Genomic DNA, 26,456 nt, shown 5'->3' on the forward strand with positions numbered 1-26,456 from the left:
TCACTCTGAATTCACCATATTTTGCCAACATTTTTTTACGCTTCAGAGCTGAGGAGCACCGTATCACCCATGCTATAACTGGTAACATCAGCTATTACCACTGTCAAATTTTATAGCCTTTTTGCACAACAAAGTTTTATACCTGTTCAAAATTGTAACATTTTTTTTTCAAAATATTTAAATAAATTATATTGTTAAGCAATAATATATCAAACGAAATCATGTCAGATTAGTTTATTAAACTTTGCATATATGAAAATGAATAAATATATATTTAATAAAATTAAATATATATATATATATATATATATATATATATATATATATATATATATATATATATATATATATATATAGAAATAAATATAGAAATATACATATTTGTAAAATGGCAAAATGACCAGTACTTATATAGTGCTTTTTAAGTCTTTCTGACCACTTAAAGGGCTTTATGCTGATCTACCCACACCACATTTACACACTGATAACGAAGAACTTAAGTTAGGGAACTATCAGTTTTTAACCAACAAATTCACGCACATCACTGACAAACAGTGAGAGCAATTTGGGGTTGAATGACTTGCTCAAGGGCACTTTGGCATGCGTCTGCAAGAGCTGTGATCAAACCCTCGACCTTCAAAATGAGACATGAACTGAGGAAATTCAATTTTAATAGGCTTATAAATTGTATATATTGTTTTACTCTTGTTTAGCATCATTGAGTGTCTTGAAAGGCACTTTTAGATAAAATGGATTATTATTATTATTATATCTTCTTAAAATTGGCTGTTTTTTATTTTTGTTTGTATATCATTGCATACCATACCATACCATACCATACCATACCATACCATACCATACCATACCATACACCATACCAGATCATAGAATAGAAATCAGAGTCAGAAACACCCCTTTTCTAACAGTATTGAAGTTCACGGTTCCCCAATCCATTGCTTTGTCCTTGTTATTTACTGTATTTATTTATTTCAATAGCCACCAGAAAATAGCCTGGATAGGGATCTAACTCTTCAAGAAGTTAATACAATTCATGTTGAACAATATTTCCACTTTTGAGAGTTGAAATACAAAAAACAGTTCAAACCATCTAAGTTTCAGTTCATAGTGTACAAAGTAGGCTTTGAATTTTTGGACGCCAGTTTCTAGGAGGGGTGGCAATAAATTAGTAAATGATGAACATTTGAGGAAAAAAAAATAAAGATGACAGTTTGACTACGACATTAGAACCTATGAAATAATGTTTTTTATTGCAACATTATATCATTTTTATTTACAAAATTGTGTGCATTGGATGAAATATCACCCTGATAGCAAAATACCAAACCATGCAAAATTGACAAACACGATAGCTCTGGAGTAGCAAATGTCTGTTCACAGCTTAATCAGCCTTTCGATAAAGTCATAAGTTTTCAATGCAAAGCCCAGTGAAGTATCTTTTAGTGGATATTTTGGTACACTTTATGAAATTGCATATTGAAAATATTCTCTTTTTCTCAAGGAATCAATCAAGAGAGGAAATCTAGAAAATATCTTCAGTAATAATTTAGCCCTGAAAAATCCTATGACACTAAGTTTATATTTGAAGCCACTCCTGCAATACAGACAAACACATACATCTTAAACTAATTAAATAAATGTAACATAAACATTGAAGTCACAAGAGTGGTAACCTTGATGTATCATCCCTTTATTAAGAATACCACACACCCATGGTAACATAAGATTGAAGAGCCCATCATTTCAAATCAAACATAAAACTGTCAAGCAAAGAATAAGAACAAGGCTCGTACTCCTTTTGAAAAAAAGGTTTCTCTCCTTTGCCACAGACTGAGGGCCTTATTCAAACCGGTTTAGCAGTATTGCTTTTGGTATGCAGTTTAAAATAATTACAGAACTACAAAATTATGAAATGTAACATTTTTTCAAAATGTTAAAGTTGAGCTTAAGAATTAGATTTTCTTTTCTTTTTTTTCTTTTTTCATTTTTAAACTTTCTTCACATTCGGCTCAAGGAGTCAGGTTTGGGTCAGCGTCGATAGTCCCTCTCCATTTCTGCTCAGTGTTTTTTTCTGTCCTGAAACAACACGATGACTTTTATCACCACTTCAAAATTTAAACTCTAATAGATCAAACATAAGAAGGTATGGATAGCTTGACTGCTTGTGTATTAGCATACCATCTTAGTAGAGCACAGCTTTCAGGATGTGGCAGCAGCAGCAGCAGTAGTAGCCATGCCGCCCACTTTCTGAGTGGCGTCTTTCTTTGCTTGGTGGGCTTGTAGCACAGCAACAGCTTCTTCCACCTGTACAAACATAACATGAAACACAAATAATTAACACAGCGAGGAATGTGTATAAAAGAATGACAATCATAGCAGTGTGGCAAAATTTGATGTTGCAAATTACCTTTGATCGCAGGGATTCATGGGACTCCAGCATATGTAGCAGTTCAGAGTTATCAATCTCCAGCAGCATGCCAGTGATCTTTCCTGCCAGGTTGGCATGCATGGCTTGAATCAGTGGGAAAAGACGCTCTCCTATGGGATACAAGACCAAACAAGTCAATTACATTAAGGGCTGAAAAGCAACACAGTGTGTGGATTATGTTTTGTAAGTCTTACCTAGCATCTGCTTCTGTTCCTGAGGTGGAGCAGCAGCTAGCATGGAGGCTGTGAGAGGCTCCTGGCCCTGAACGTGCACAGCCGGCTGAGCCTGGAGGACAACAACAAGAACACAGGAAGTGTTACAAAAGGGGTTCAACTTAAATTCCTTGAGGAAACTAGGAGAAGTAATTGGGATTTTATTCATACCTGCTGCAAAGCAATAGGTTGCACGACTTGTGGGTTTGGGTTACGGACACCGGTGGCATACTTGTAAGGTGGCATAGCACGGGGACCAGGGACTCCCATTGAGGGACGAGGAGCCATGGCCTGGCCAGCAGCTACAAGCGGAAATAAGAATTACACTCCATGTCATACAGATTTCACTGTGCATCAGAAAACTGGTGGTGATCTTTCTGATCACTCGTCATTGTAAAACCACCTCGAGGTCCCTGTGTGCCACTACTGGGAGACATGTGCCTTAGGTTGGCACGAGGTCCTGGTTGGCGTAGTGAGCTGGGTATCCCTTGGAAACCCCCTGAAAGTAACAGAAGATGAGACACGAAAAATGAGGGTTATATTTACATATGAGATTACATCTCTCACTGTAGATTATTACCCAGTTTCCCTAGGAAGCACCAATCTGTGTTAGATACTTGATTTTGTTAAGCCAAAGTCCTTGCCAACAGGATTCGGTTAGGGAATTTAAATCAATTGTGATCGTACATGTCATATCAAATAAATCTGCAGAAAAGAGGTTTGACACATTTATGTAGTGTATGATTTTTGCTCTTCTAGTCGGCACTGTAGCAAAAATATTTCCGATACCATCATTAAACAAGATGGAAGATATTATTATTATATTCACACTAAATTTATTTGGACCACACAGAGGAAGTTAATGGCTGATCAGTAATTGGCAGAGAAAAATGAGCAAAGGATGACAAAATAAACAAGGATCTTTTTAACAAAAAAACGTTTTTCTTTTGTGTTTTTTTTTAAGTGAGACAAGAAAACCCCATCAACAAGCATCTCCACGTGTCAAGGCTTACCGTGCAGAATTATCAGTTCATCATACACCATCCCTTTTGCAACTCTAGTATTAAGCAGCAAAAATATATAATAGGCAGCTGCACAAACATATAGTGACACATGCCTACCTTGACCTCTGCCACCTTGTTGCTGCCATCTGGGGTTAGGTCGCATTTGGGCCAGCTGATTGGGTGCATAGTATGTTGTCCTATTCTGGGCCTGGTTGGTAAAAGAAGATAGAAAAAGTGAAACACCTGTTTTGATTTAAACAATGTGTGATGATTTTACAGAAGTAACATTTACACGAAATACCAAAATTTGATTAACAGCCTTAAAGAATTCATACCAAGAATTTCCTGGAAAATTAGTCAGACAAGCTTGAATTTTGAAAATTCTAAATAATGTTCACTTATCTTAAACCTACATCAACAGTTTTATAAAAATGACTTATTTACACCGACTAAGATAAGTTTAGGGCCAAATCAGGTCCTTACAGGTTTGTATAAATTTCAAACACTAAACCTGCACTCACTCTCTTCAAAGCAAATTGTGCTCTCCATACAGGAAATGTCTGGATCCTGAGCCAGTGAATGGTCTTAGAAGGAGCCACCCCTTCAACATAGCAAACAGTCTACCTATTTCCAATTTTAAAAGACATATTTCACTTTAACACGCTATCTCAGACTTTGTATAATTTACCCACCTGTGGCACAGCTGGCATAAAGTAACCACTGGTGGGCTGGAACTGGTTGATGATGGCGTTAGCAGGCATAGCCCTCATGCCAGCAATACGCTGCATGTACTGATTGGTGAGATGGGCTTTGCGCTCCTCTTTGCGCTGAGCAAGAGCCACATAGAGAGGTTTGGATCCAACAATGCGTCCATTCATCTCAGTCACAGCTTTGGTGGCCTCTTCAGGCGAGGAGAAGCAGACAAAACCAAAGCCCTTTGAGCGGCCCTCCTCCAGCATCACCTGAAATACAAACACATTTTATCTGGGTGACACAAGAAGCTGTTAATGCAATAAATGATCTCCTCTTTGGAGGTACTGCACAGTCACACCTGATCTCCCTCACCTTTGCACTTGTAATGGATCCGAATGGAGAAAATTCTTTACGCAGTTTCTCATCATCTATGGTGTCATCCAAGTTCTTAATGTAAAGATTGACACCCTGAAATCAAAGACACTATTAGGATAAGTTGGGATGAACATTTTTTTTTTATCCAGACCAACAGATTCAAATTTAAAATTAATTTAATTCATTAGATAAATCAAATATTAATCCCACAGACCTGATAACGGCTGATCCTCTCTTGTTTCAGCAGCTCAAACTTCCTCTTCAGCTCCGCCTGCCGTTCCATCTTCTTCTGAGCCCGGCCCACAAACACAGTCTTTCCATTAAGTTCTGTGCCATTCATGTCCTCTACAGCCTGAAGTCGAGAACCATCATCATCACCAGAGAGATATCCAGAAAACAAACTTAACTTTTCCCATGAGACCCAATTACCTTGTTAGCGTCTTCATGTTTCTCATAGCTAACAAATCCAAAGCCTCTAGATTTTCCGGTGGGATCTGTCATCACTTTCACACTGAGGGTTTTGCCTGCAGAAGTTAAAAACCAGTGAGAAGATGTGATACAGCAGAACTAAAAACTAAAAAACAAAGTTTTACCCAAAATGCAGTGCACTTTTACCATATTTGTCAAACAGCTCCTTCAGTCGATCGTCATCCATATCATCCCCAAAGTTCTTGATGTAAACATTTGTAAACTCTTTGGCTTTGGCACCAAGTTCAGCCTCCCGCTCCTTGCGAGATTTGAAACGACCCACAAACCTGAAAACGGAGTAGAAGAAGCAGCACACACTCCTTTAAAACAATACCAACAGAGATATATGTCACAACAGGATCCATCTCTTGCTTTCTGTGTTCAAAACCACTCCTGATTTGGGTTTTCCAGGTACAGAAAGATCCGCAATGACAGAAGAAGACCTGACCAAGGAAGCATGGGAGGTAAAGGTAAATTCTTTTAAAACACAAAAAATACAAAAACAGGGACAACTTTAAAAAAAAATTAACAGTGAAATGTAGTCATGTGATTCATCATTCCTGGGGTAAACAAAACCATACAACTGCTGTTAATATCACCACAGGCAGAAATGCTGGCATGCTAGACAACACAATGACAATCCTCTCAACTCTTGGTCCTGACTTGATGAGGAGATGGATGAAGTGGGGTGGAGGAACAGTCTCACAGTACAAAGAAAAGCTGAGGAGGACCAAATGATCTTATATACCTGGCTATGACGACCTCTCTCCTTCCGCCATCCAGTATTGCATTCCTGCATTCGATCCATCACTAAAACACACAAGCGTGGTCATACACACACATACATACAAGCACTCCAAGGCGGGTGACTAGCAAGTGGACAAATGAGGCAACAGAAAATGTGTCTAGTAGGAAAGATAAGAGTAGGAAAGAGTTTTAGTCTATCAGTTTAGAGGTTATCGCCACACAGGCAGTAGTGAGAGGTGAGTAGTCAGATTATTCACACACAGGTCCAAAACACTGAAATAAAGATACAACAAGTCAGTTCACACAACACAAGTGTAAAAAAAAAAGACTTTTGACACATAGTAAAACAGTTTCATACACATAAGCTATTTCCATCATCACCACATGCTCAATAAGCTCTCCAAACTTCCAGAACTTTCATTTTACAAACAAAACATTTCTTAAGTTACAGATCTTATAAACTTTATCAACAATGAAGACTTCTGTAAGCCCAGTTCTTGAATGATCAGACACTCACACCTTGCGGTCATTCAGGAGCATTCCATTCATCTTCTCGATGGCGCGGTCGGCAGCATCTTGGGTTTCAAAGTGGACAAAGGCATAGCCCTTGGAGCCATTTTCATCACACACCACCTGGGAGATAGGAAGACATAAAGGTAAGGTGCAAACAGGAGAAAGGCTTTACTCACCCAAACAGTTAGTTAAACCGAGATTTGAGTTGGAAGCTTTTCTACTTTCTCTATGAAAACCTAAAATCAAAACTGTTTCATCTACTGCCCAACAGTTCATTTATGGGTATGACTACGAGTACATTATTCCTCCAAAAGCAGATTAAAAATCAATCTCTCTTCACAAGTTACAAGTAGCTTGTATAATGAGTGTACCTTGCAGGAGAGGATGTTTCCGAAGGCAGAGAAGGTGTCGTACAGGGCTTTGTTGTCAATGGACTTGTCAAGGTTCTTGATGAACACGTTTCCAACTCCAGACTTCCTGAGAGATGGATCTCTTTGAGACCACATGATTCTGATTGGTTTCCCCTTCACCACGTCAAAGTTCATGGTGTCCAGGGCTCTCTCAGCTGGTGTGGCAGAGAGGTGGGGGAAAGGTCATGGGTGTTTGTTCACATGGAGCCATGAGTTAGAAAACATGTAGGTCACTTAAGTATGTTTTTACATATTATACATCAATCATTTCTGCCCTACCACTTACAGTTAAACTGAACTGAATTGAAAAGTCTTTAATGTCCCCTAAGGGCAATTTGATTTGCAACAGGAGTTAAAACACACATTCATACAACTCAAACACAAAAAGCATTAAAAGAATTGAAGGAAGAAACAAGTTAAGTTGTAATTTAGCTGTTCCTTTAAAAAACAATCCCATCATTGTGTTAAAGACAAACCACAGGGCTACCACAGAGTGCACTTAGGTAGTTTTTCTTTCTGAGATACAATTGTGATAGATGAATATCAGTGCTGCCAGCCCATTTACAAGCCTCATGTATCATGGTGAAGTTACTGCAGTGGACCATGTGGCTGATGAGCAGCTGGGACAAATGTGAGAGCAGCTGCACTGCTGGGAGCACATGGTCGCCTCCTTAAACTCACCGCATGCTTCTTGGCCTTGCCCTGCACTGGCCAGTTGCACCAGTAGCACAATAAGCCATCATATAGCACACGTAGGATGTAAATGCAGTGTTGAAAATTAAATACCCCCTATATCTATGGTTTTGAGACACTTCAATATCCCTTTTAATACTATTTTTATAATAACTTTTATTTCATTACTATATATATATATATATATATATATATATATATATATATATATATATATATATATATATATATATATATATATAGCTTTAACTGTATCATAGGTCATCATGTCCATGTGGGTACACATGCCAAACATCCCTTTGTTCAGTCGCTCCTCTGTTACACACACACACACACACACACACACACACAGACACACACACACACACACACACACACACACACACACACACACACACACACACACACACACACACACACACACACACACACACACACACACACGGGGCAGGCTTTCCAACTGAAAGTGTCTGGTAAACAAAACGGAGCTGCCTTGCGTCTGCTGGCATCAGCAGTTTGGCTTGCAATTGTACTTCATAGGCATGTGTTCAGATAAGGTGAGTGATCACTGTCAAACATGAGGACCTCTGAAGGTATAAATATGGAATCATAGCATGAAAAAATAGTATATTGAATGATACAATGGAGTTATATTTTCATAAGGGCTGTCACTAAGAAGCACAGTTAGATCTTGTTTTCAAATGTTAGCAGTGTTAAAACACTCATCGTGAACCAGTCATGTCATATTAGGAACTTTTAGTATTACTGGCAGGCATATTTTGGACTGCTCAGAAAGACTTTCTATATTTAGAGAGGGGTCCTGTGAGGTATGTGCTGGCATGAAGGGGAGAGTAGAGCATTCTCTACCATTGATGGGGAAGAGACACATTCAACAAGAATGCTTAGATGATCAACACCAGGTCTTACTGGTGTTTACACACAGTTACAGCAGTTCAAAAAAGTCCAACAGAAAGAGAGCACACTGTCTTAACTACTGCTGTATGCTTTGTGATATCAGCACCGACAAGTTACAGTTGTGTTCACTTTCCCAACCCATGGTGATTTTTTTTTTTAAGGCAGCAAGCTGTTGCCCCAGAGACACGTGCTGGGACTCCATGTAAATACCAAAACCTACCATCCCCCATGTCCGCACCTCCAATAACAAATGGTGTCCTCACACATATGGCTCTAACAACATTCACTCATGAGCAACAGTCCCTTTCTGAAATAGCGCTATTTGTTAACTAATCATTATGACAGCTTTTGTTAACAATCATCAGCACAGATATACTGTGACAGATGTTAAACAGTGATGCTAAGGTCCAAAAGCGTCCACTAAATGATTTCAGCACCTTGCTGTCCTCCAAAGACAACTATAACAGCTGCTACTATTACTCACTGCTTTAATGCCATTGACTGTAACTAGAAAAGACACTTAACACACTTTTGCAACATGTTTACATTGACCGTCACATGGCGTGGGGTTAGGTTAACAATCTAAAGCAGTTTAGGAGGTGAAGCTACCAAGAATGAACCATACATACTCTGATAATCTAAACAAGGTCAGAGATTAGACTGGGAATAAATCTAATGTGTTTTTTTTCTGTGTTGTACACAATAAAATGTTAAACATATGTTCTGCAGAGGTTATTGTAAGCTCTGCTTGTCTTTTTGCCTTGCTGTCAGTGAGTGTATCAGCAGAGAGCTATGGGAATTAGTTTAACTCAGTGGCCCTTTAAATAGGAGCAGAAATGGGTCATTTAGAACTGAGTTGGTGTGATCTGCAAAAGACACAGATTTTCTTATGCACTGTTAGTGATGGCTATTCAATATTTTTTTCTGCTAAGTAAATATCTTACAACACAGTTGAGACTTTTTATTCCTCCATACATTAGCACAGTAAAAACTGGGGCAGAGTTATATGGGACAAATAAGTGATTCAACATGTGAAGAGCTGAATGAACGTTAAATGGTAAAACTATGCATTGTCATGCTTTCCTTTCCTTCAATGCAGGGCTTTCCCAAAGTTTCATCGATTATAGAGACCAACATGATTGACATTGAAGGTATGTGGTGACATTGTCATTGTTCAGTGCACCTACACGTGTGAATGACATGCTAAAACTGCATGGTGTTCCTTTGCCATCATTTCGTCTCTTACCGTCAGCAGGTTGGGAGAAGTTCACGTAGGCATATCCCAGGGATCGCCGGGTGATCATGTCTCGGCACACCCGGATAGAGAGCACCGGTCCGGCGGGGCTGAATTTCTCATACAGCATAGCCTCCGTGATGTCGGGGTGCAGGTCGCCAACGTAGAGAGAAGCCATCGGATAACTCCCCGTCGCTGCTGTGTTCATATCTCGGACTTCCCTGAATGTATGAACGCAAAGCTTCCCTCAAAAAAGCGTGAGAGAAAAGCCGATATGAACAGTGGTCTGGGTCCAAACTGTGCGTCAAATAATAAAGCCCGACAGCTGGTTCCCTGTTCCAGCGCGCTCAGAAAATTTAAACCTAAAAAAACACGAGATAAACCGATGTCTTCTTAGGTATTTCTTCCTTAAAAAACGCAAACTTCGGGTTAAGCCCGAGGCCTCCTGTTTCAAGTGTTTTTTTTTTATTATTATTGTTTTTTCTATTTTTAATTAACGTTTGTTTTTATTTAAGTAGCTAGTACGGTACTTGTTTTTATAAAGATTTTGTAGATTTTATATTTTTTATTTAATTTTTATTTTAGGTTTTTCAAGAACAGTGAGTTAGACACTCACGGTTGTTTTGTGGCCGGGGAAAGAGACTGCGTGAGGACAAGCATGGGCACTTTATAGAGAGCGGCGGTGCGGAGGAAATAGTAGTGAGGGTCAAACTTAGGATAGAAAAAAAAAACACCCCCCTCCACTCACACTCACACACTGAGCATGCGGTGTAGGAGAGAGCGCATGCTGTACTGCCCCAACTACACAGCTCGGCTCCCTACAGCGACATCTGGGTGGGAAGACAAGGGTTTCACAGAAGCTTCAGGCGACTGAACAGTTTCCCCCAAACCTGCTACCACAAACGAAAAATAAATCAAATAATTATACGATAAATAAGAGCTGTTCAGGAGACAGAGACTGAACAGACTGCTGAAGAAGCTCAGTCCTGGACCCTGTGGAGGTGCAGACTGGCTGGGCTAGAGAGTGGTGGACGTGATGTCGTCATCTATTTTCTTATGGACCTTTTTTCACTTTCTATAGACTTTCTTACTTTTGTTTACTTGACTGACTCCTGAAATTCTCCTCAGGGATAAATAAAGTATTTTCTATTCTATTCTGTTCTATTCTATTCTATTCTATTCATTTCTATTCTTTTTTTTCACCTGTAGCATTTCATATATAATATATATAGCCTACATTCTAAAATTAAGAAAGGGGTTTGTTTGGAAATTGAAAATGTGGAAATTGAAATAGTTTACGAAATTAAGTTTCTGGTTGTCATAATTGATCATAAGTTATCCTGGAAGCCTCATACTAAATATTTGTGCGCCAAAGTTTCAAAAAGTATTGGAGTTTTGGGTAAAACTAAACATGTGTTGGATCAGAAGTCACTTCAGATGTTGTACTATGCACTTATTGATCCGTATCTGTCCTATTGTGTTGAGGTTTGGGGAAATACATATAAAAGCAGCATACAAAAGATTTATATTTTACAAAAGAGAGCCATAAGGATGGTTCACCATGCTGAGTACCTTGCTCATACAAATCCTTTGTTTTTACAATCGAGGATTTTAAAATTCTGGGACTTAATACAATTCAAAACAGGTCAGATTTTGTTTAAAGCCTGGAATAAGTTGTTACCAAACAACATCCAAATGATGTTCATGGTCAGAGAGGCAGCATACAATTTAAGAGGGAATTTTAAATTTAAGCAACCAACCATCCATTCAACACTGAAAAATATGTGCATCTCTTTTAGTGGTGTAAAATTGTTGAATGAACTAGAAGAGGACTTAAGAATGTGCAGTAACTTAAAACAATTTAAAAGTAACTACAAAAAGAAAACACTCTTGTTCTGCTATAAAGAACTGGATAGCTAATTCTATAATCTTTATTTTTTTTCAAATAATTGAGTCAGTCAACATGCTTTTAACTAAGGTTCTATTTATATTAAAGTTTTTTTTATTATACCAAGATTATGTGAATTATGAAATTATATGACACACTGTAGGGGCTGAACTTGATAAGCTTTGCTTCCTTCAGCCCCCTCTCGAACTCGCACTTAATCATTGTGAACTATTCTTTTTTTTTCCCCAATTCAAATATTGTTTGTTTTTATGTGCTTGTTTGAGACAAATAAAAATCAAATCAAATATATGGGATGATGTAATAATTAAAAAAGGAAAGAGTATTGCCAGCAAAGTTTTTATTTACTCAGACACATCGCAATGTTGGGATGGGATGGCAGTTATTCTCCTCTGTTGATCCTCCTGCAAGTAATAGTAAAAAGTTAGTTTTCTGTGCAAAACTGACTGATATCAAAGCAATAAAAGTTGTACTATAAAAAAAAAAATTACCTTAACAAATCAAGGAAAGCTGAGAACATCCCTCCATGTCCCTGTTCCCGTTGTCCTTTGTGTCTATCCAACCCAAAGGTTGTAGTCTCATCTCTGGCCTCCGTGTGCTTCACCACTTCTTCCTCATAACTTATCGTCTTCAAACCATCAGTGCTTTGGGAAAACTGAAGCTTTGAGCGGATAACCTGGCCATCATTCATTTTTTCTTGGTCCACAGCAGCTGCATCTTCCTGCATTTCAGCCATCTTATCGCTCATCTCAAACTCATCCTGGTTCAGGACATTCACAGTTATCTCAGCCAGCGGTACGGTGTCTGCATCTTGTGGAGCTTCCAAATTTAACACCCCAGATTTCTCAAACCACCTCTTCCTTTTGGATTCCTCTGCAATAGCTGCTTCTTCTAGACTTGGGAGGATTACCCATCCATCAACCAATGTGAGAAAATTCCAATTTTTGTCTTCAATATTATTTGTTTTTACATTCAGAAGAGACTCTGTGTCCATGGTTGAAGACTTCAGCTTTGGGTGGTCATTTCGTTGTATCTTGTTAGACTCAGAATCAAGATTCCTACTGTGTTCTGGTTCTTGCAATTGCCCAGGCAGCCATAGGGACAGTCTTGCAACAGGGTCCTCACTGATCATCACTACACCATCAGGAGGAGGAGGGAGTTTGCATCTTGAAAAAGTAGCACCTGATACAATTGTGTCTGCTCCATCATATGGGGCATCAGACTGCATGATGGAGTCTGTATCTGGGGTGGTGGACATTTTTTGTTCTTCTTTGTCCACAATGACAAAGGGCCCAGCGCTGACAATAGCCTTGTCATCTGAAATGGAAAATAGAAAGTCGACATTGAGTTATGAAAACAGTAGTGTAGAGAATGGGTCTTTTTATTGTGATAGGGGGGGAGACAACTAACCTTCAGATAGATGCTTAATTGAGAGGCCTTTACACTTTGAGCTACAACACTGACACACCTCTGCAGTGCCACTCAGCTCCTCCCACCTGGCATGTACAAAACAAAGCACACAAAAGTATTATAGGAGTAGAAAAGCACTCAGTGCGCAGACCTCCACCAAGCATATTGTGATTGTCACCAACACTTTCGTCCTACTTTAATGTCATACTCCCTTTCAGCAGACTATTATTGAAAATTATGATGACCCAGTACATATTTCATGTATCAGATCTTAGTATCCAGAATATTGCCAGAATCTGGATCGTACTTTTACATCTGTCAGAAATTATGGTGACCTTGTCTTGTATAGTTTTGCAAAGCAATTCAACCATTTATGGTGGAGTTATATACACATATGGTGAAAACAGCCCTATCTCACAATGATAAAAAATCTTTAGGAAAATCCTGGACCCAGACGGTGATCCAGATCACCTCCAAAATTTAATCAGTTCTTCCTTATCCCATTTTGAACACTTTCTGAAAATTTCATCAAGATCTGTTAGTTACTTTTTAAGTTGTGTTTACAGACAAAACATAACTTCCTTGGGTGAGGTAAAAAATACCTCCAAATCTAAGTATATTATGTGCATGATTACCTTGAATGGATCACATTGTAGTTGCAGGATTTGGAGCCAAAGGTGACACCCTGGTCTGAGATGATCACACTACAGTGGATGTACAACTTCAGAGGGAGATAAACCTTTAACAGAGGTGATCAGCAGAAACATGGCAGAACAACAAAACACTGAAAAACTTACCTCAGAAATAAGATAAGAGGAGTTTAGGACAAAATTCACTACATTAGCTCTGTCGGAGGCTTCAAAGTGAACAACAGCATGAGGAGAACCCAACGGCGCTGTGCACCTAGCAGGAAGAGAGGTTGTAAGTGGTGAGTGTGATACAAGGGTGATACCAACTTCACAATCATTCACTGGCTCCTTACCCTTTGTTCATAATGACTGCATGCCTGGGTTTAACCTGAGGATCAGGAGATGCTGACACAAAGCAGGACTGGATGTACAGCTGCTGTGCAGGCTTGGCTCTGGCTGAAACTTGTAGGTTGATGTTCTGGCCTCTTTTATACACATTAGACTCAGCAGTGTCAGTCCAGTATGCTACAGGAAAGAGTACAGAACAAGTATAAACAGTACACACCCTCAGTTTATTTGTGGCTCTTGATATTACTCACAGTTCACGGCTCTGATAGCGAAGGTCTTGTCATTTTCACTGTCAGCTGTTGAAACTCTCTCATTCTGGTTACCATGTGACCTGAAAAGACATGTTGCCCATTCAGTGAGCTTGTTATTTTTACATGTACTAATATACATAACTGATGCACCTCTTTGGGATGCAGGAGATGTGCACTGGGAAAGGTGTTCGCCAAAGGTTGTTGGAAAAATCCTTGAGGTTCAAGTGAAGAAGATTGCTGAACACTGTGTTGCCATTTTGAATCTGCAAAAGAACACGGTCTCGAACAGTAAAAATAGAGTTGTGGAAAAAGAACAACCATCAAAGGATTTGTTCAACTTACCTTCTGTTTTGTTCCACACTCATCCAAACTGTAAGTAAAGACAAACTGGTTTGGTAGCTCTCCATTGCTGTAGCAGTCATAACCAAGCCAGATCTCTTCTCCAGTCAATGTGACACCATTAGATCTCTTATTTACCAAAATAGTCAGCTTAGAGTCATCACAAAACACCTCCACGTTGGGAACATTTATGACTGGAGGTAATTCAGGAAAAATGTGAAACTCAGGGCTCCAAGTTTTCCATGAGCTGAAGAGGGCGTCAGAAAAGAAATCTAAATTTCTCATATACGGAAAAGGCTTTGAGCGCTCAAATAATGGCGGAAATTCCTCAGAGAACATGTTTTCATGATCCGGGTCGAGTATTACTGACTTAACAGCAATAAAATGTCCAACAAAAATGCAAAGAAATATCCCTTTTGTCCCCATTGCTGAACTTCAAAGTGGGCCAACCACTCTGATCACGTTCTGCCCAGGTGTGCCATAAATAAGCTGCAGTGCAAGGGACACAGGTGCAGGTGATCAAGCTTACAAGGCTTGTAGGAAGTGAATCAGGCTGCAAAGGTTTGCAAAATTTAAGACAAGAGGAAGAAGCTAGAAATGCTTATCGAAATCACACTACTTACAGTTTGAATATTTTAACCTCTCTGTTTATCGTATTCCTTAGTGCAGATACTTAATTTTCGACCAAAACTCAAATTTTCAGGTAAGTCTTCTTAGTCTTTGGATCAGCTTTTGAAGATATAAAATGATTGTCTGAAACAGTACTAGATGCTAAACACTGCAATAACTTTGATGGGACAATGGATTTTTAAAGGCATCCACTGGCATAAAAATCCTACATAATAATAATAATTTCTGAAAGATGAATGAAAAGTGCTCACAAATTCAGCTTCGTTTGTGTCTTTTTAATAGTTTACCTGTGGAAACCTGCTCACTTTGTATATCCAAAAGTTTTAGTTATGTCTATTTAGCAGATAATTTGTTTTGGCAGACATCCATGGGTCTCAACAATGATTGTTAAAAATTATTGTAAGGCTAGGAAATCACAAAAACACTTAGTAGGCTGGTTTCCTGGTGTTTAACTTTACTCTGTTTATTTCTGTTAAAATATTTCGTATTAAATTCAAAATCTGATAAAGTAGTGTAGCAGAGAGCCAGTGTGTACTTTTGCCCGTCTCAAACGTTGTGCACACTTCCTCAGATATCACCTTGTTGTGGATGTGCATGGGGGGAGGAGCTTCTTTCCAGGTAGGTGGAGAATCACGTCAGTTTGTCCGCAGGTAAGCGGCTGTCGAGAGGGACAACCACGGATGAGAAGAAGAATGCTTGAAAAACACTAAAGAAAATAGCTCTAGAATAGCTCTTACATGAACACGATTTTAGAGGACAGATAATCCATCATGGTGAATTTAGGTAAGTGCAGTTTGAGGTGCGTTTCTCTTGAGTTACAGAATGTAGGTGAGGCGCGTGCTGAACTTTCTAGGCGTGGTCTGCACGCACGTTACCTGAGAAGTGAATGTTCTCTGTGTTGGGCTATCAGGGCTAATGTATGTGCTCGCTTTTTTCCCCACATAAGCTCTGCTTTAATCGTGGGCTTTACTCCACTTTGCCATATTTAAATCACAGAATACATCCTGTAATGACTGTGTTTGAGTTGGTTAAGAAATTCTGACACTGCTGGTGTTGACATTGTCGTTCAACTGTGAGACAGGCTGATGTTGGCCTCTTGTGTGGATGTCAGGGTGTGAAAGTTCAGCAGTCAGACAGTCAAAGGGCTTTTGAACAGGGTGATGCTGTGAACAACCTCATCACAATCATTGAGTTTATTAGGCTTCTCTTTCTGCTGCAGAGACAGAGTTTGGTATATTTTGCTTTCATTTTTCCTGGCCAGGACACTCTAGTTGAGAACTGTATGGTGCTTAGTATTGTGGGTGGATTGAAATATTTGCATAATGTACACTGTTAAATGTAACTTATTTCATTGTAAACATGACGTAAAGGGCTGCCTCAAAATTTTATGCTAGGTCAGAAAAATACATTTTGTTGTTTTAACACCAACAGAAGTTATCTTGACTAAATAAGATGTCTTGAGTCAACTCTTGTCTTAGTTTGGTTGATTAAGACTAGTTAACTCAACTTCTTCGGGTAGTTGTTTGAAATACTTATTCTATTTCAATAGCTCAACTGAAGGTTTCAGTTATATTAATCTTTAATTTTTGTTTATATACATTTTATTTGTTAGTTACCCTAACTTCTCCAGGTTGTTGTTTGACATAATATATCTATTTCCTGGACAAACGGTCTGTATCATGCAGTTTTAAAGTCAAGTCTGTGCCATGAAACACAGACAACTGATTCTTAACATGGATCATAGGCAATACACCATATGATTTCGCTTGTACACTCTGGATTCATCCGTTAAGTTATATATTGTGTCTAGGGTTTCATATCCATACTGACCCTCCTTATTTATGATGACAACAAATATTTAATTTTAATTCACAAAGTCATTCTGAATAGTAACTTGAAAGTTGTAGCTTTGGAACCCAGTTTGAGGCTCTCATATCCACCACACTCTCCTCTCACTGATGGTGACAATAACTTTTAGAGCACAACTCACAAAAGCATTCTGGGTAATAACTTGTAAATCCCAAGCCCACCTCAATTCCTTCAGTGTCAAGTCGACATGCATTTCTGATTTATTTGGACATAGATTTTTAAGCTGAAATATATTTTGTAGTTGAGACGATGCCAACTTATTATTAAGAGTTATCACAACAACTTTGGTAATCTTCTGTCATATGCTAGAATAACAAAATGCAAAATCACATTTTACAGCACGAGTAGTTGTCAGATGTATCTAGCTATCTATTAGTCTCACCATCATCATCATTATCTCAACACTCAAACAGTATAATTTTTTGAGCAGTGAATCCAGAGATTTAAAAATGTACAACACTCCTGCATGAATAAAAAAAAAGGCATGGTGCCTCAGTATGACACATTATTGATTTTAGAAAAATACATTTTTATTGGGTGTTTATGCAGTCACTTGAGTTATTCTGTAAAAACCGCAAATATATTGTTATTTACACTGGAGGGACAATTTGTGAGGATGTGGACTTGAATGACAGCAGACATCAGTCTGGTAATACTATTATGACCACACACACAGTGAGTCTTACCCCCAACACTCACACTAAGGCTTAGGCCACGAGGCAGTATTCTGTTTCTGAGCCCTTAGGTCAGATCAGTGATGTGTTTAGTGTTTGAAAGACCCCACCCAGAGCTTTGTCTTACTGGTGAAAGGGAGGAGCATTATTCATTTTAACTTAGTTTCTACACCTTTACTTTGAAAGGAACAGAAAACACAAAATATTCTTCCTGTGGATCCGTTTCTGTCATAGTAGCTGCACCATCTAGCAGTGTGAATTTGAGAAGCTCCAGCTGTCTCTGCAGGGTCTCATTTGCTGTAGTTGTGGTAACTGACTTTGTCGCACTGCTAACCACAAACCTAGTTTCCTTCACTGCACTGAAGCTTGTTTTGTGTGTCACTTCAGCTTAAAGAAACTTTGCATGGGTAGTTTCATGTTACGCACTAGATTAGCTCTTCACACACAACTTTTATTTACTTACACTTATGTTGCACCAGCATCACATGCCTCGGTACCACAAAATGAACTATTGTACAAACGTTTTTTTTAAACTAAATGTTTACATTTTGGAAATTTCATACATGCCATGTTGCTTTATAATGTCTTATATGCGTTTCGTCTAGGAGTATGCTGTGCCAGCCTCAAAGACAACAAAGCCCTGATGAAGATGGGCCTGGGGCTGGTGCTGGTGGGCCATGTCAACTTTCTTCTTGGAGCACTTGTGCACGGCGCTGTGCTCAGGCACATCAATGTGCACTCTCAGGCCAGAACCATGGAGTACGCCATCTCAAATGTCATTGCCATTGTGGCTGGCTTGGTGGTAAGTGAAGGGGACTTGAGAAGTATTACTGGTGTGCTGCTCTAATGTGAATCTTTGAGTTCTGTCACATTATCTTTGTCCTGAACCTTAATTGTGACTTGCAGTATTTTATCACCATTTTTTTTTCTTTTAAAAAACCCCTGTGTGCTCCAAAGGGAATCATCAGTGGAATAACGGCCATTGTCCTGTCCAAAAACAAGAAAAACAGGATCCTGGTAAATACTGCTCCCCTCTCCTTCTAGCACTCAGACGTTATTTGCTCCTGTTAGAACATGTCTGCTGTTTTTGTGTGAGAGCTGGAAAGAGTGCATAGCCACAGAAAATGATCATTTCTGAAATGAGAAAAACTTATGAACATGAAGTATACAAATCAAATAATGCTTGATTATTAACTCTGAATGTAGTCCATATCATTTATTCATTGACAATAAATTCAGCTCCTGAGTTGGTTTTGGTTTGTTGTAATTTTAGATCCCCTGTGGACAAACCTGAATTCATTTCTGCTGTTGTCCTGTGCAGGAGTTTCCAAATGAGAAATCCAATCCTTATTTCTTTGAACCTTAGAGTTTATCACTTGTTTAAGCTATAAACTCCTTAAAAAAGCTTTACTGGGGATATATGTCTTTGGTTTATAGCATATAGAATTAAGGGTTGTGTTTTTCACTAACATACTAATGTGTTGTGCCTTGCAGCAGTGGGTCCTGTTGGTCTTCAGCTTCATTGCAGGTCTTCTGGCAGTTGCTTCCATCCTGGGCCTATCAGTTTCTATGGTGAAAGCCATTATTCACAGAGGACGGAGCCTGCTGACACATTGCACTTTTTCTATTAAAGACGTCGGCTCCTCCAGCATCACGTACGAGTGCCCTTTTGACCCAACTCGTATCTATGTAAGTGGAAACAAATGTTTTAAAATTCTCTGAAAAAGTTTAATTGACCTGTTTTAATGGAGCCATGTTTTGTTTGTACTTGTGTTGAACCAGGGGACAACAATCATTCTGTGGGTGCCTCTCATCTTTATGTGTGCGGTGGAAACAGTCTTTTCCTTCCGCTTCTTCGCTGCCTGTACTTCATTCCTCTACCTCTGTCCATGCAGAAAGCGGCCGGTCAGAGCCAAAAGGGTAAGTAACAGATTACTGACACTGCCAGGCCTCTGTAAGAAGTCCTTCATATTGGTGCCCTGGCTTTTAATTGTATTGGTTGTCTGAATTGTTTTGTGTTGTCAAATTTGCACCATTTTGGTTATTTAAAATGTGTCTTTTTTATGTTCACATAACCTGCGATTTAGGTGCGCATCCAAAGAGCTGTTCCAAGTTCATCCTCACCTCCACCAAGAGATCCACCAACAGATGTTGAAGCAGAGCCTGCAGAGCAGGATGAACTGCTGGACTCAGGCCCAGCTGTGGAGCAGAGTGAATGGCTTTGAAGCAGACAAAAAACCTCATTAGAGGTTGAAAAATGCTGGGCTCCGTTTTACAAAAGGCACTGCCAGTTGTGAAGTTATTGTACTCTTTTATGCATTTGTTGTCTAAAGACAACATTCAGGACTATGGCCTGCAAAAGCAAAGGCATTTCACCCTCCGTCTGAAGAGGGACTGATTCTTCTATAACATTCCTGCTGTTGGTTTGGTCCAATGTGGGCCATTTTCTCTGTGTACAGTTACTTTCTTGAAAATACAGAGCTGTTACATTTGTCTTGGTATTATAAATTGTTTTCATTTTAAAATGACTTATCTGAGACTGGTTATTCTCTTGCTTTGTAAATCAAATAACATTATAGGAAAAACAGCTTTGTAACATGTAAGGGCAGTTGTTTTTTTATTGGTTTTAAGAGTGTGTTCAACACACACCAGGGTCAGATTAATAGGACATTTGCAAGATCTGCTGTTGAACACTATTACTCATGTTTCAGAATATAAATATATACAACAAATGAGTTCTGGCATATATATCTTGCCTCTCATCTGACACTGTGAACTATTAGCCATACAAGTCCCAGTTTTCTTGGATATCCTTAAAAATGGTAGTTTCTGAACACGACTCATCACTAACATGTTGTGATGAAAGAGTTGAAGAAACTTGCCAAAGGTGTGTCAGTAAAAAGGTCAAAAACTGGAAAAAGGGTCCTCTGACCCATCAAAAAGGTATTCAGGTACGTGTAACCTTTGTTACCACATTTGGCGACCTTGGCAGGCAAGACCAGTGACACAGATGTATTACAGAAAAAGATCTATTGCATAAACATGCTTCAACTACATATTCAAAGACACAACAAGAGTGTGACTGAAAGACAAAACAGAGTAGCCAAAATATCTATGATTTAAATAAATTAAATCCATCAGATATATAAAAGCATACATGTACTAAGCCATTTTTACAGAGTTGCTGCACAAGGGAAAGGCAAATGACATAGCATAAAAAGATAAAGGATATAAAATGAGAAGGCATACAAAAACAATACTCGGAAACGTTGACCGACTTCAGTCCATAAACAACAAGGGTTGAAAAGGTGACCTAGAAAATCATGTTTAGATACCCGTCCTATTTTAAAGGGAGGGGGGTCTCAACTCTAAGGTATAGTCCTTCATGGATTTCCGAAGCAGCAGCCTGGAAAGATGAGTTACCCAAAAATATCTTGCATGGGAAAAGAAAAGAAGGTTCCATCCTGATCATTTGTGCTGGTGTCATTGGATGCTGAGGACCTCAAGGTGTCTTGGACTCTTCTTTTGGCCTACAAGGGACCCAAAGGAAGTTTTTAATTAAACCCTCAACAAGACAACACCCACACAATGCAGTTCTTAAGTGTGCTGTGTTCTCTCACTTTGATGTGTCCATCTTCTCCTCCTCTGGCACCTTTTCTTCCTCTTTAACTTCTGAGAAATCAAACAGAGAAAGACAGACCATCACAGTTCTGAAGGACAACTTTTCTGTTTAACATGGGATGATAAAACTTAAATGACAAGTCTTTAGAAATTCCTTGAGAATCTTCTGTTAAAAAATAATATGGGTAGGTAAGAAGAAAAAAAAAGTGAATAGATACCTTTTGTTTCCTCCTCACCTTTCTTCTCCTTTTCTTCACCCTCTTTCTCTCCTTCGGTCTTGGCCCGCTTGGCTTTCTTGAAGCTGGCTGTGTTTCTGCGGCCTCCTTCACCTTCATCTTCTGAATCGGAGAACTCCTCCTCACATGCTATCCTCTTATCATGAGCGCGGACTGAATAGGAAAAGGAAGACAGGGTTAAATCAAAATGTGGCTCCCACTGTTACAGGAAGTCGACTGCTAGATATCAGGCACTGGTTTTCACTCGCAGCCTAAATGTAGCTTAGTTTAAATGTTATTTTTGAAATGAAGACAGGTTATCCTTTATGCTTTATGAATGCTGTTGGGGGTTTGAGCTGAGGCAGTTCTAACCTAAGCCTCAACTCAAACCTCATCTGAGTTAAAACAATGTTGTCATGCACAGTTGTAAAAGACAGGATGATCTGGAGGATTAAAAGTGAAGGCTTTAATCATCTGTTTTCCACCAGCAAAGTTTTCTCTGTATTAGTGATAAATTAAAATTGTAACATGACTGATCTTTGCTCACACTTGAGTCTTCCATGAGCAGAAGAAATTCCATGAGTGCACTAAAAGGGTATGGCCAAATAAACATGTTGTAATTAATTAATGTAGATTAATTATAATCCAATCACGATGCTTTGTTGTATGAAACACATGCCAGCGTTGCTATTGCTCAATTAACAAGTCAACTACAGTTACTTCTAGCCATTTGCCTGTATAAAGCTTTGGGTTTGACTTAGCAACAACACACCTCCATAAGAAAAGAGCTTTTCACTGATTGGCCAAATGGAACCAAAAATTCTCCCTTTACAAACAATTACATAACTTTAGTTGCCAACCAACTATTAACCATTTATGGCTTGGTTCAGACCCTGCACCTTAACCAAAGGCACAACTTACAAAAAGATGGCATAAATATGAGACGGTCTTACTGGAGATGCGTTTGTTGGGGTCATCCTCCTCCTCATCACCACTGTCCTCCTGCACAGCATCCTCAGGGATGGCCTGCATCTGAACTCCTGGGGCATGGGGCAGCATACGCAGGTTCTCAAACAAGCGCTGCCTACAGGACACAACGCAGGACACAGGTGAGATACAATGACAACTCCAAGCTACGAGAGATACGAGCCAAAACTGCTAAAAACTACCAAAACTAAAACTTGTGAAAAACTCAAAGCAGCAATATGTGAAACTTACATTTCATAACATACACAAAGATACTGGTTGTTTCATGCACTCACTTGATCTTTTCCAGGTAGTCATTGGTGTTCTGATTGGTCATATTGGAGGGGCTGATGTGCAGCTTGAAGTCAGGACCAAAGTACTCAAAGTAGTCGTTGTACGGTAGCTCTGTCAAACAAATTATCATCATGATAACATAACAAAGACGCTGTTTACTTACTTGTGTGAAGCTGCGACAAACAAATGTTTTATGTCTATTTTACTCTTTTGAAAACACAAGTTCAATCGGCTCAATATACCATAGTGGCCTGTAGCCTGTGAATGTGGCTAGTTATCTGGCCGTATGTCAGCCCCTTGATACACAAGAAACCTATCAAAGGTGTATCTGGTCTCACCCCAAATGACAGCTTAAATCAAATTGCTCAACAAGGATAATGGATGATTTTATAAATCTTTATGAAAAAACATTTATTTATTCCACTATGTATTTAAGTCATTGGGTGTACTTAATATTTTGTCTGCCTACATTGCACATCACAAATTCCCTATTGTATGAATCGTATCATTCTGCTGACAGCCCTTATTTATCATATCATACATACTGTAATTTTCAGCAAAGGAAGTATTTCATTGCTGAGGAAAATTATTTTTTACTGTTTGCATGACAAGAAAAACTTGAATCTTGAAAACAAAACTAGCTCATGCCAAGAATAATAGTGTAAAAGTTCTTAACCATACCAGCTGTATGTAGTGAGTTTTAGCATAAATACTTACCATTGGGAATGGAGGTATCAAGGGCCACCGCAGTTTCATAGGTCCAGCAGCGTGCCACATTGCGAATGGTGTAGCCGCCCCCACCCAGCATTAGTAGTGGCAGATTGAAACTTTTCATGTACTCCACACACTTTGCATGACCTAAACATAGAGCGTGAAAATGTATTAAACGTTTTTCTTTTAATTCCCTACCTCTATCACCCTGAGTACAGTTGACAGTTACAAATATCACTGAGGACAGTTTATTCTTTAACTTACCTTTTATGGTGAGGTTAAAACAGCCAAGCCTGTCTCCTGACAGAGAGTCAGCGCCACACTGCAAAACCACTGCACTGGGTTGGTACATCTCCATCACTTTGGCCATGATCTACAAAATAAGTTGTTATTGCCTCTGTGCATCAAGTAGGATCCCAACTAGTAAATTCATCACCAGACACATCTATATACTTACGGGTTTAAATATGGCTTCGTAAGACTCGTCATCAATTCCATCCCTCAGTGGGTAATTCACAGCATAATATTTTCCTTTACCTGCACCAATGTCCTGCAGAGAACAAGAAATAACCCAGTTCACAAAATGATAATGATGACACTTAATGCACTGTTTAAAGACTTCCCAAGCTTGAAGCACTGGCTGAGCCTTGTGGTTAAGATTCTCCAGCTTACCCTCAGGTCACCTGTTCCAGGGAAGTACTCGCCATACTTGTGAAATGAAACCGTCATAACACGGTCTGTGGTGTAGAACGCTTCCTCCACGCCATCTCCATGGTGGATGTCAATGTCTATGTACAGAACTCGCTGATGGTATCTGGAGGGGAAAGAAAACACATCCCAGACTGAGATAACTAAAAGACTTATCATATCCGATACAAATACTTTATAAGTCAACAAAATAATCAACCACTCATGCAGATGTAGGCAAGTGTCATTTATAGGGCTCTGCTTTCTACTCACTTCAGTAACTCCAGGATAGCCAGTACAATGTCATTGACATAGCAAAAGCCTGAGGCCTCAGACTTCTTGGCGTGATGCAGCCCTCCAGCCCAGTTGATGGCAATGTCAGTCTGCTGCTTGTTCAACTTTACTGCACCAGCTAGAGCATGATAAGGAGGAGATAATTAAATTTCATGTTTGCTGTCCAACATATGAACCTGTTATATTTTATTTAATGAAGTAGCATACCAATGGAGCCCCCTCCTGAAAGTTGACAAAACTCAAACAAGCCATCAAACACAGGACAGTCCTCTCCCACGTTAACTGTAAAACAAGGACAAAGATTAATCTCAAAATGTTTGGAAGGGGTGAACATGGTACATCAGACATGTAGGCTTCATATGCACATACTCACATCTTTGCATTTGTTTGCTGTATTCGGACATGTTGTCCGGCCGAATTGAGCGAAGAAATTTGATGTAATCATCACTGTGATACTTGGTCATCTCCTCTCCGCTGGCTTTGTGTGGACGCTGCAACGCAAATGATAGTTATAAGGATAAACACGACAAGAGCTAGTGAGTTTTATAAAAAAATAAAAATAAAAATTCTTACATAGATCTCCATCTTTCTGTACAGGCCATAGTTTAGCAACAGGTTGTGGGTCATGCGAATTCTGTGGGGCTTCATGGGATGTCCCTGACCGTAGTAATAATTTCCGACATCACCTAAAAAGAAAGTAAAGAAAAGTCAAAATGGTTAAATAATGATTTGAAATACACATTAACAAACGTGACTCGTATTTATCATTAATGAACATGTACATGTGCAGCTCTTGAATAGAACAGTAGGAAACGGAAGGTACCATCAGGTACGGCTGTAATGATGCTGCAACCGAAAAACCACCGTAACTCCACACATGGCGATCAAATGTTCACCAAGACACTCTACTAGTGTCCCTTTTCGTTTTATTAAAGGGTGGTGCCTTCTAAGAATTGGCGACCAACTGCAGAAAAAGGTTTCCTTCCGAGCAACCCGGGATTAGAAGGAAGCGAGATGGCCCATTTGATCGTTAGCACGGTGTTAGCGTTAATTGGGGCGACAAGTACCAGTACCCCCTTTGTTAGCGCTCTTGCTAGTAACCCAGACTAATTCAAATTAACTGCCAACACATGAGCGAGAAACGCATGAAACTGTATTCACGAGCAAAGGGCATATATTTTAAGATTGACTGCGAAATATTTTGGCTATAATTCTCAATACAGACTTAGCAAAACGGTACTAGACTGAGATGAAGACAGCCGACTCAAGCTAGCTAGGTTAGCTAACGTGCCAGGTTAGCAAGAGGTGAAATAAACTGCAACCTTTGTTGGCGCAAAGTGATGTTATTCATTCATTTATACATCCAATTGCAACGTAACAGGTACACAAAGTGCTTACCGTCATAGTAGTAGCAAACTTTTTTCTTTGTTCCTTGAGAAGTAAGCGCCATTTTAGTGCTCTTTGGCTGGCTTTACCGCACACACCGCAGGAGACAACAGCGACAAGAGGCGGATAGTTTGTATCACGGCCAATCAATGAGATGCATTGTGAAATACTTTCGACAGGGGGCGCCAGAGTCTGTCAATCTGTGTGCGAATAATGATACACAAGTCTTTAGGCTTCCCATATGATCAAAGTCTATCAGTTTCTCACAGTTACACAAACGCTCTTTCCACAGGAGTTAGACCCACTTACCCTGAGTCGGAATAAGAAAGCTGAAAGACCCTTTTATCCTGGAGGTCTACCCTGCTAATCCCATGAAATCAGAAGCAGGCAACTAGAATTTAATAGAATTATTGTTGGTTGGTTGTGATGTATGACCTCTAAAATGAGTCTACAGAAGTTTTGGATAGCAGTTACCTAATGCCTTATGTTTAAACTGCAGGCAATTAACACTAGCTC

At 39.3% G+C, this 26,456-nt stretch overlaps 4 protein-coding genes across 9 annotated transcripts; 1 reads left to right on the plus strand and 3 right to left on the minus strand.

The window, feature by feature from the left end:
- Window positions 1-1,397: 1,397 nt before the first annotated feature.
- On the minus strand, window positions 1,398-10,361 carry pabpc4 (poly(A) binding protein, cytoplasmic 4 (inducible form)). Its single transcript, XM_074691956.1, has 15 exons — window positions 9,723-10,361; window positions 6,830-7,023; window positions 6,463-6,578; window positions 5,346-5,485; window positions 5,160-5,254; window positions 4,945-5,082; window positions 4,728-4,823; window positions 4,355-4,624; window positions 3,780-3,870; window positions 3,062-3,157; window positions 2,830-2,960; window positions 2,641-2,731; window positions 2,426-2,556; window positions 2,197-2,322; window positions 1,398-2,094 (listed from the first exon to the last, which is right to left on the minus strand). The coding sequence occupies exons 1-14, from the start codon at window positions 9,916-9,918 to the stop codon at window positions 2,218-2,220; spliced, it is 1,890 nt and encodes a 629-aa protein (XP_074548057.1). The 5' UTR covers window positions 9,919-10,361; the 3' UTR covers window positions 1,398-2,094; window positions 2,197-2,217.
- A 1,561-nt stretch (window positions 10,362-11,922) lies between these two features.
- zpcx (zona pellucida protein C) lies at window positions 11,923-15,080 on the minus strand. Its single transcript, XM_074691793.1, has 9 exons — window positions 14,597-15,080; window positions 14,405-14,517; window positions 14,255-14,334; window positions 14,009-14,180; window positions 13,824-13,929; window positions 13,662-13,747; window positions 13,027-13,112; window positions 12,108-12,933; window positions 11,923-12,020 (listed from the first exon to the last, which is right to left on the minus strand). Exons 1-9 carry the CDS (start codon window positions 15,017-15,019, stop codon window positions 11,999-12,001), a joined length of 1,914 nt encoding a protein of 637 aa, XP_074547894.1. The 5' UTR covers window positions 15,020-15,080; the 3' UTR covers window positions 11,923-11,998.
- A 33-nt stretch (window positions 15,081-15,113) lies between these two features.
- On the plus strand, window positions 15,114-20,196 carry tmem54a (transmembrane protein 54a). 4 transcript variants are annotated; one of them, XM_074691800.1, is made up of 8 exons: window positions 15,114-15,154; window positions 15,258-15,296; window positions 15,795-15,841; window positions 18,372-18,568; window positions 18,724-18,783; window positions 19,261-19,455; window positions 19,549-19,686; window positions 19,854-20,196. In XM_074691800.1, exons 4-8 carry the CDS (start codon window positions 18,410-18,412, stop codon window positions 19,989-19,991), a joined length of 690 nt encoding a protein of 229 aa, XP_074547901.1. In that variant the 5' UTR covers window positions 15,114-15,154; window positions 15,258-15,296; window positions 15,795-15,841; window positions 18,372-18,409; the 3' UTR covers window positions 19,992-20,196. The 4 variants fall into 4 exon arrangements, with proteins under 4 accessions (XP_074547901.1, XP_074547900.1, XP_074547899.1 ...); XM_074691799.1 differs by lacking the exon at window positions 15,114-15,154 and having other exon boundaries at window positions 15,167-15,296; XM_074691798.1 differs by lacking the exons at window positions 15,114-15,154; window positions 15,795-15,841 and having other exon boundaries at window positions 15,167-15,296.
- A 141-nt stretch (window positions 20,197-20,337) lies between these two features.
- Window positions 20,338-26,105, minus strand: LOC141806340 (putative histone deacetylase 1-B). 3 transcript variants are annotated; one of them, XM_074691795.1, is made up of 14 exons: window positions 25,953-26,105; window positions 25,128-25,240; window positions 24,928-25,045; window positions 24,762-24,836; window positions 24,534-24,672; window positions 24,246-24,387; window positions 24,031-24,123; window positions 23,838-23,946; window positions 23,580-23,720; window positions 22,865-22,973; window positions 22,556-22,686; window positions 21,624-21,776; window positions 21,387-21,438; window positions 20,338-21,296 (listed from the first exon to the last, which is right to left on the minus strand). In XM_074691795.1, the coding sequence occupies exons 1-14, from the start codon at window positions 26,002-26,004 to the stop codon at window positions 21,269-21,271; spliced, it is 1,455 nt and encodes a 484-aa protein (XP_074547896.1). In that variant the 5' UTR covers window positions 26,005-26,105; the 3' UTR covers window positions 20,338-21,268. The 3 variants fall into 3 exon arrangements, with proteins under 3 accessions (XP_074547896.1, XP_074547895.1, XP_074547897.1); XM_074691794.1 differs by having other exon boundaries at window positions 21,606-21,776; XM_074691796.1 differs by lacking the exon at window positions 25,953-26,105 and adding an exon at window positions 25,337-25,492 and having other exon boundaries at window positions 21,606-21,776.
- Between the last annotated feature and the right edge of the window lie 351 nt (window positions 26,106-26,456).

Source organism: Halichoeres trimaculatus, unplaced genomic scaffold, assembly GCF_033239565.1.
Source record: "Halichoeres trimaculatus isolate MK-OKI-2021-1 unplaced genomic scaffold, fHalTri1.1 fHalTri1_scaffold_17, whole genome shotgun sequence".
NCBI lineage: Eukaryota > Metazoa > Chordata > Actinopteri > Labriformes > Labridae > Halichoeres > Halichoeres trimaculatus.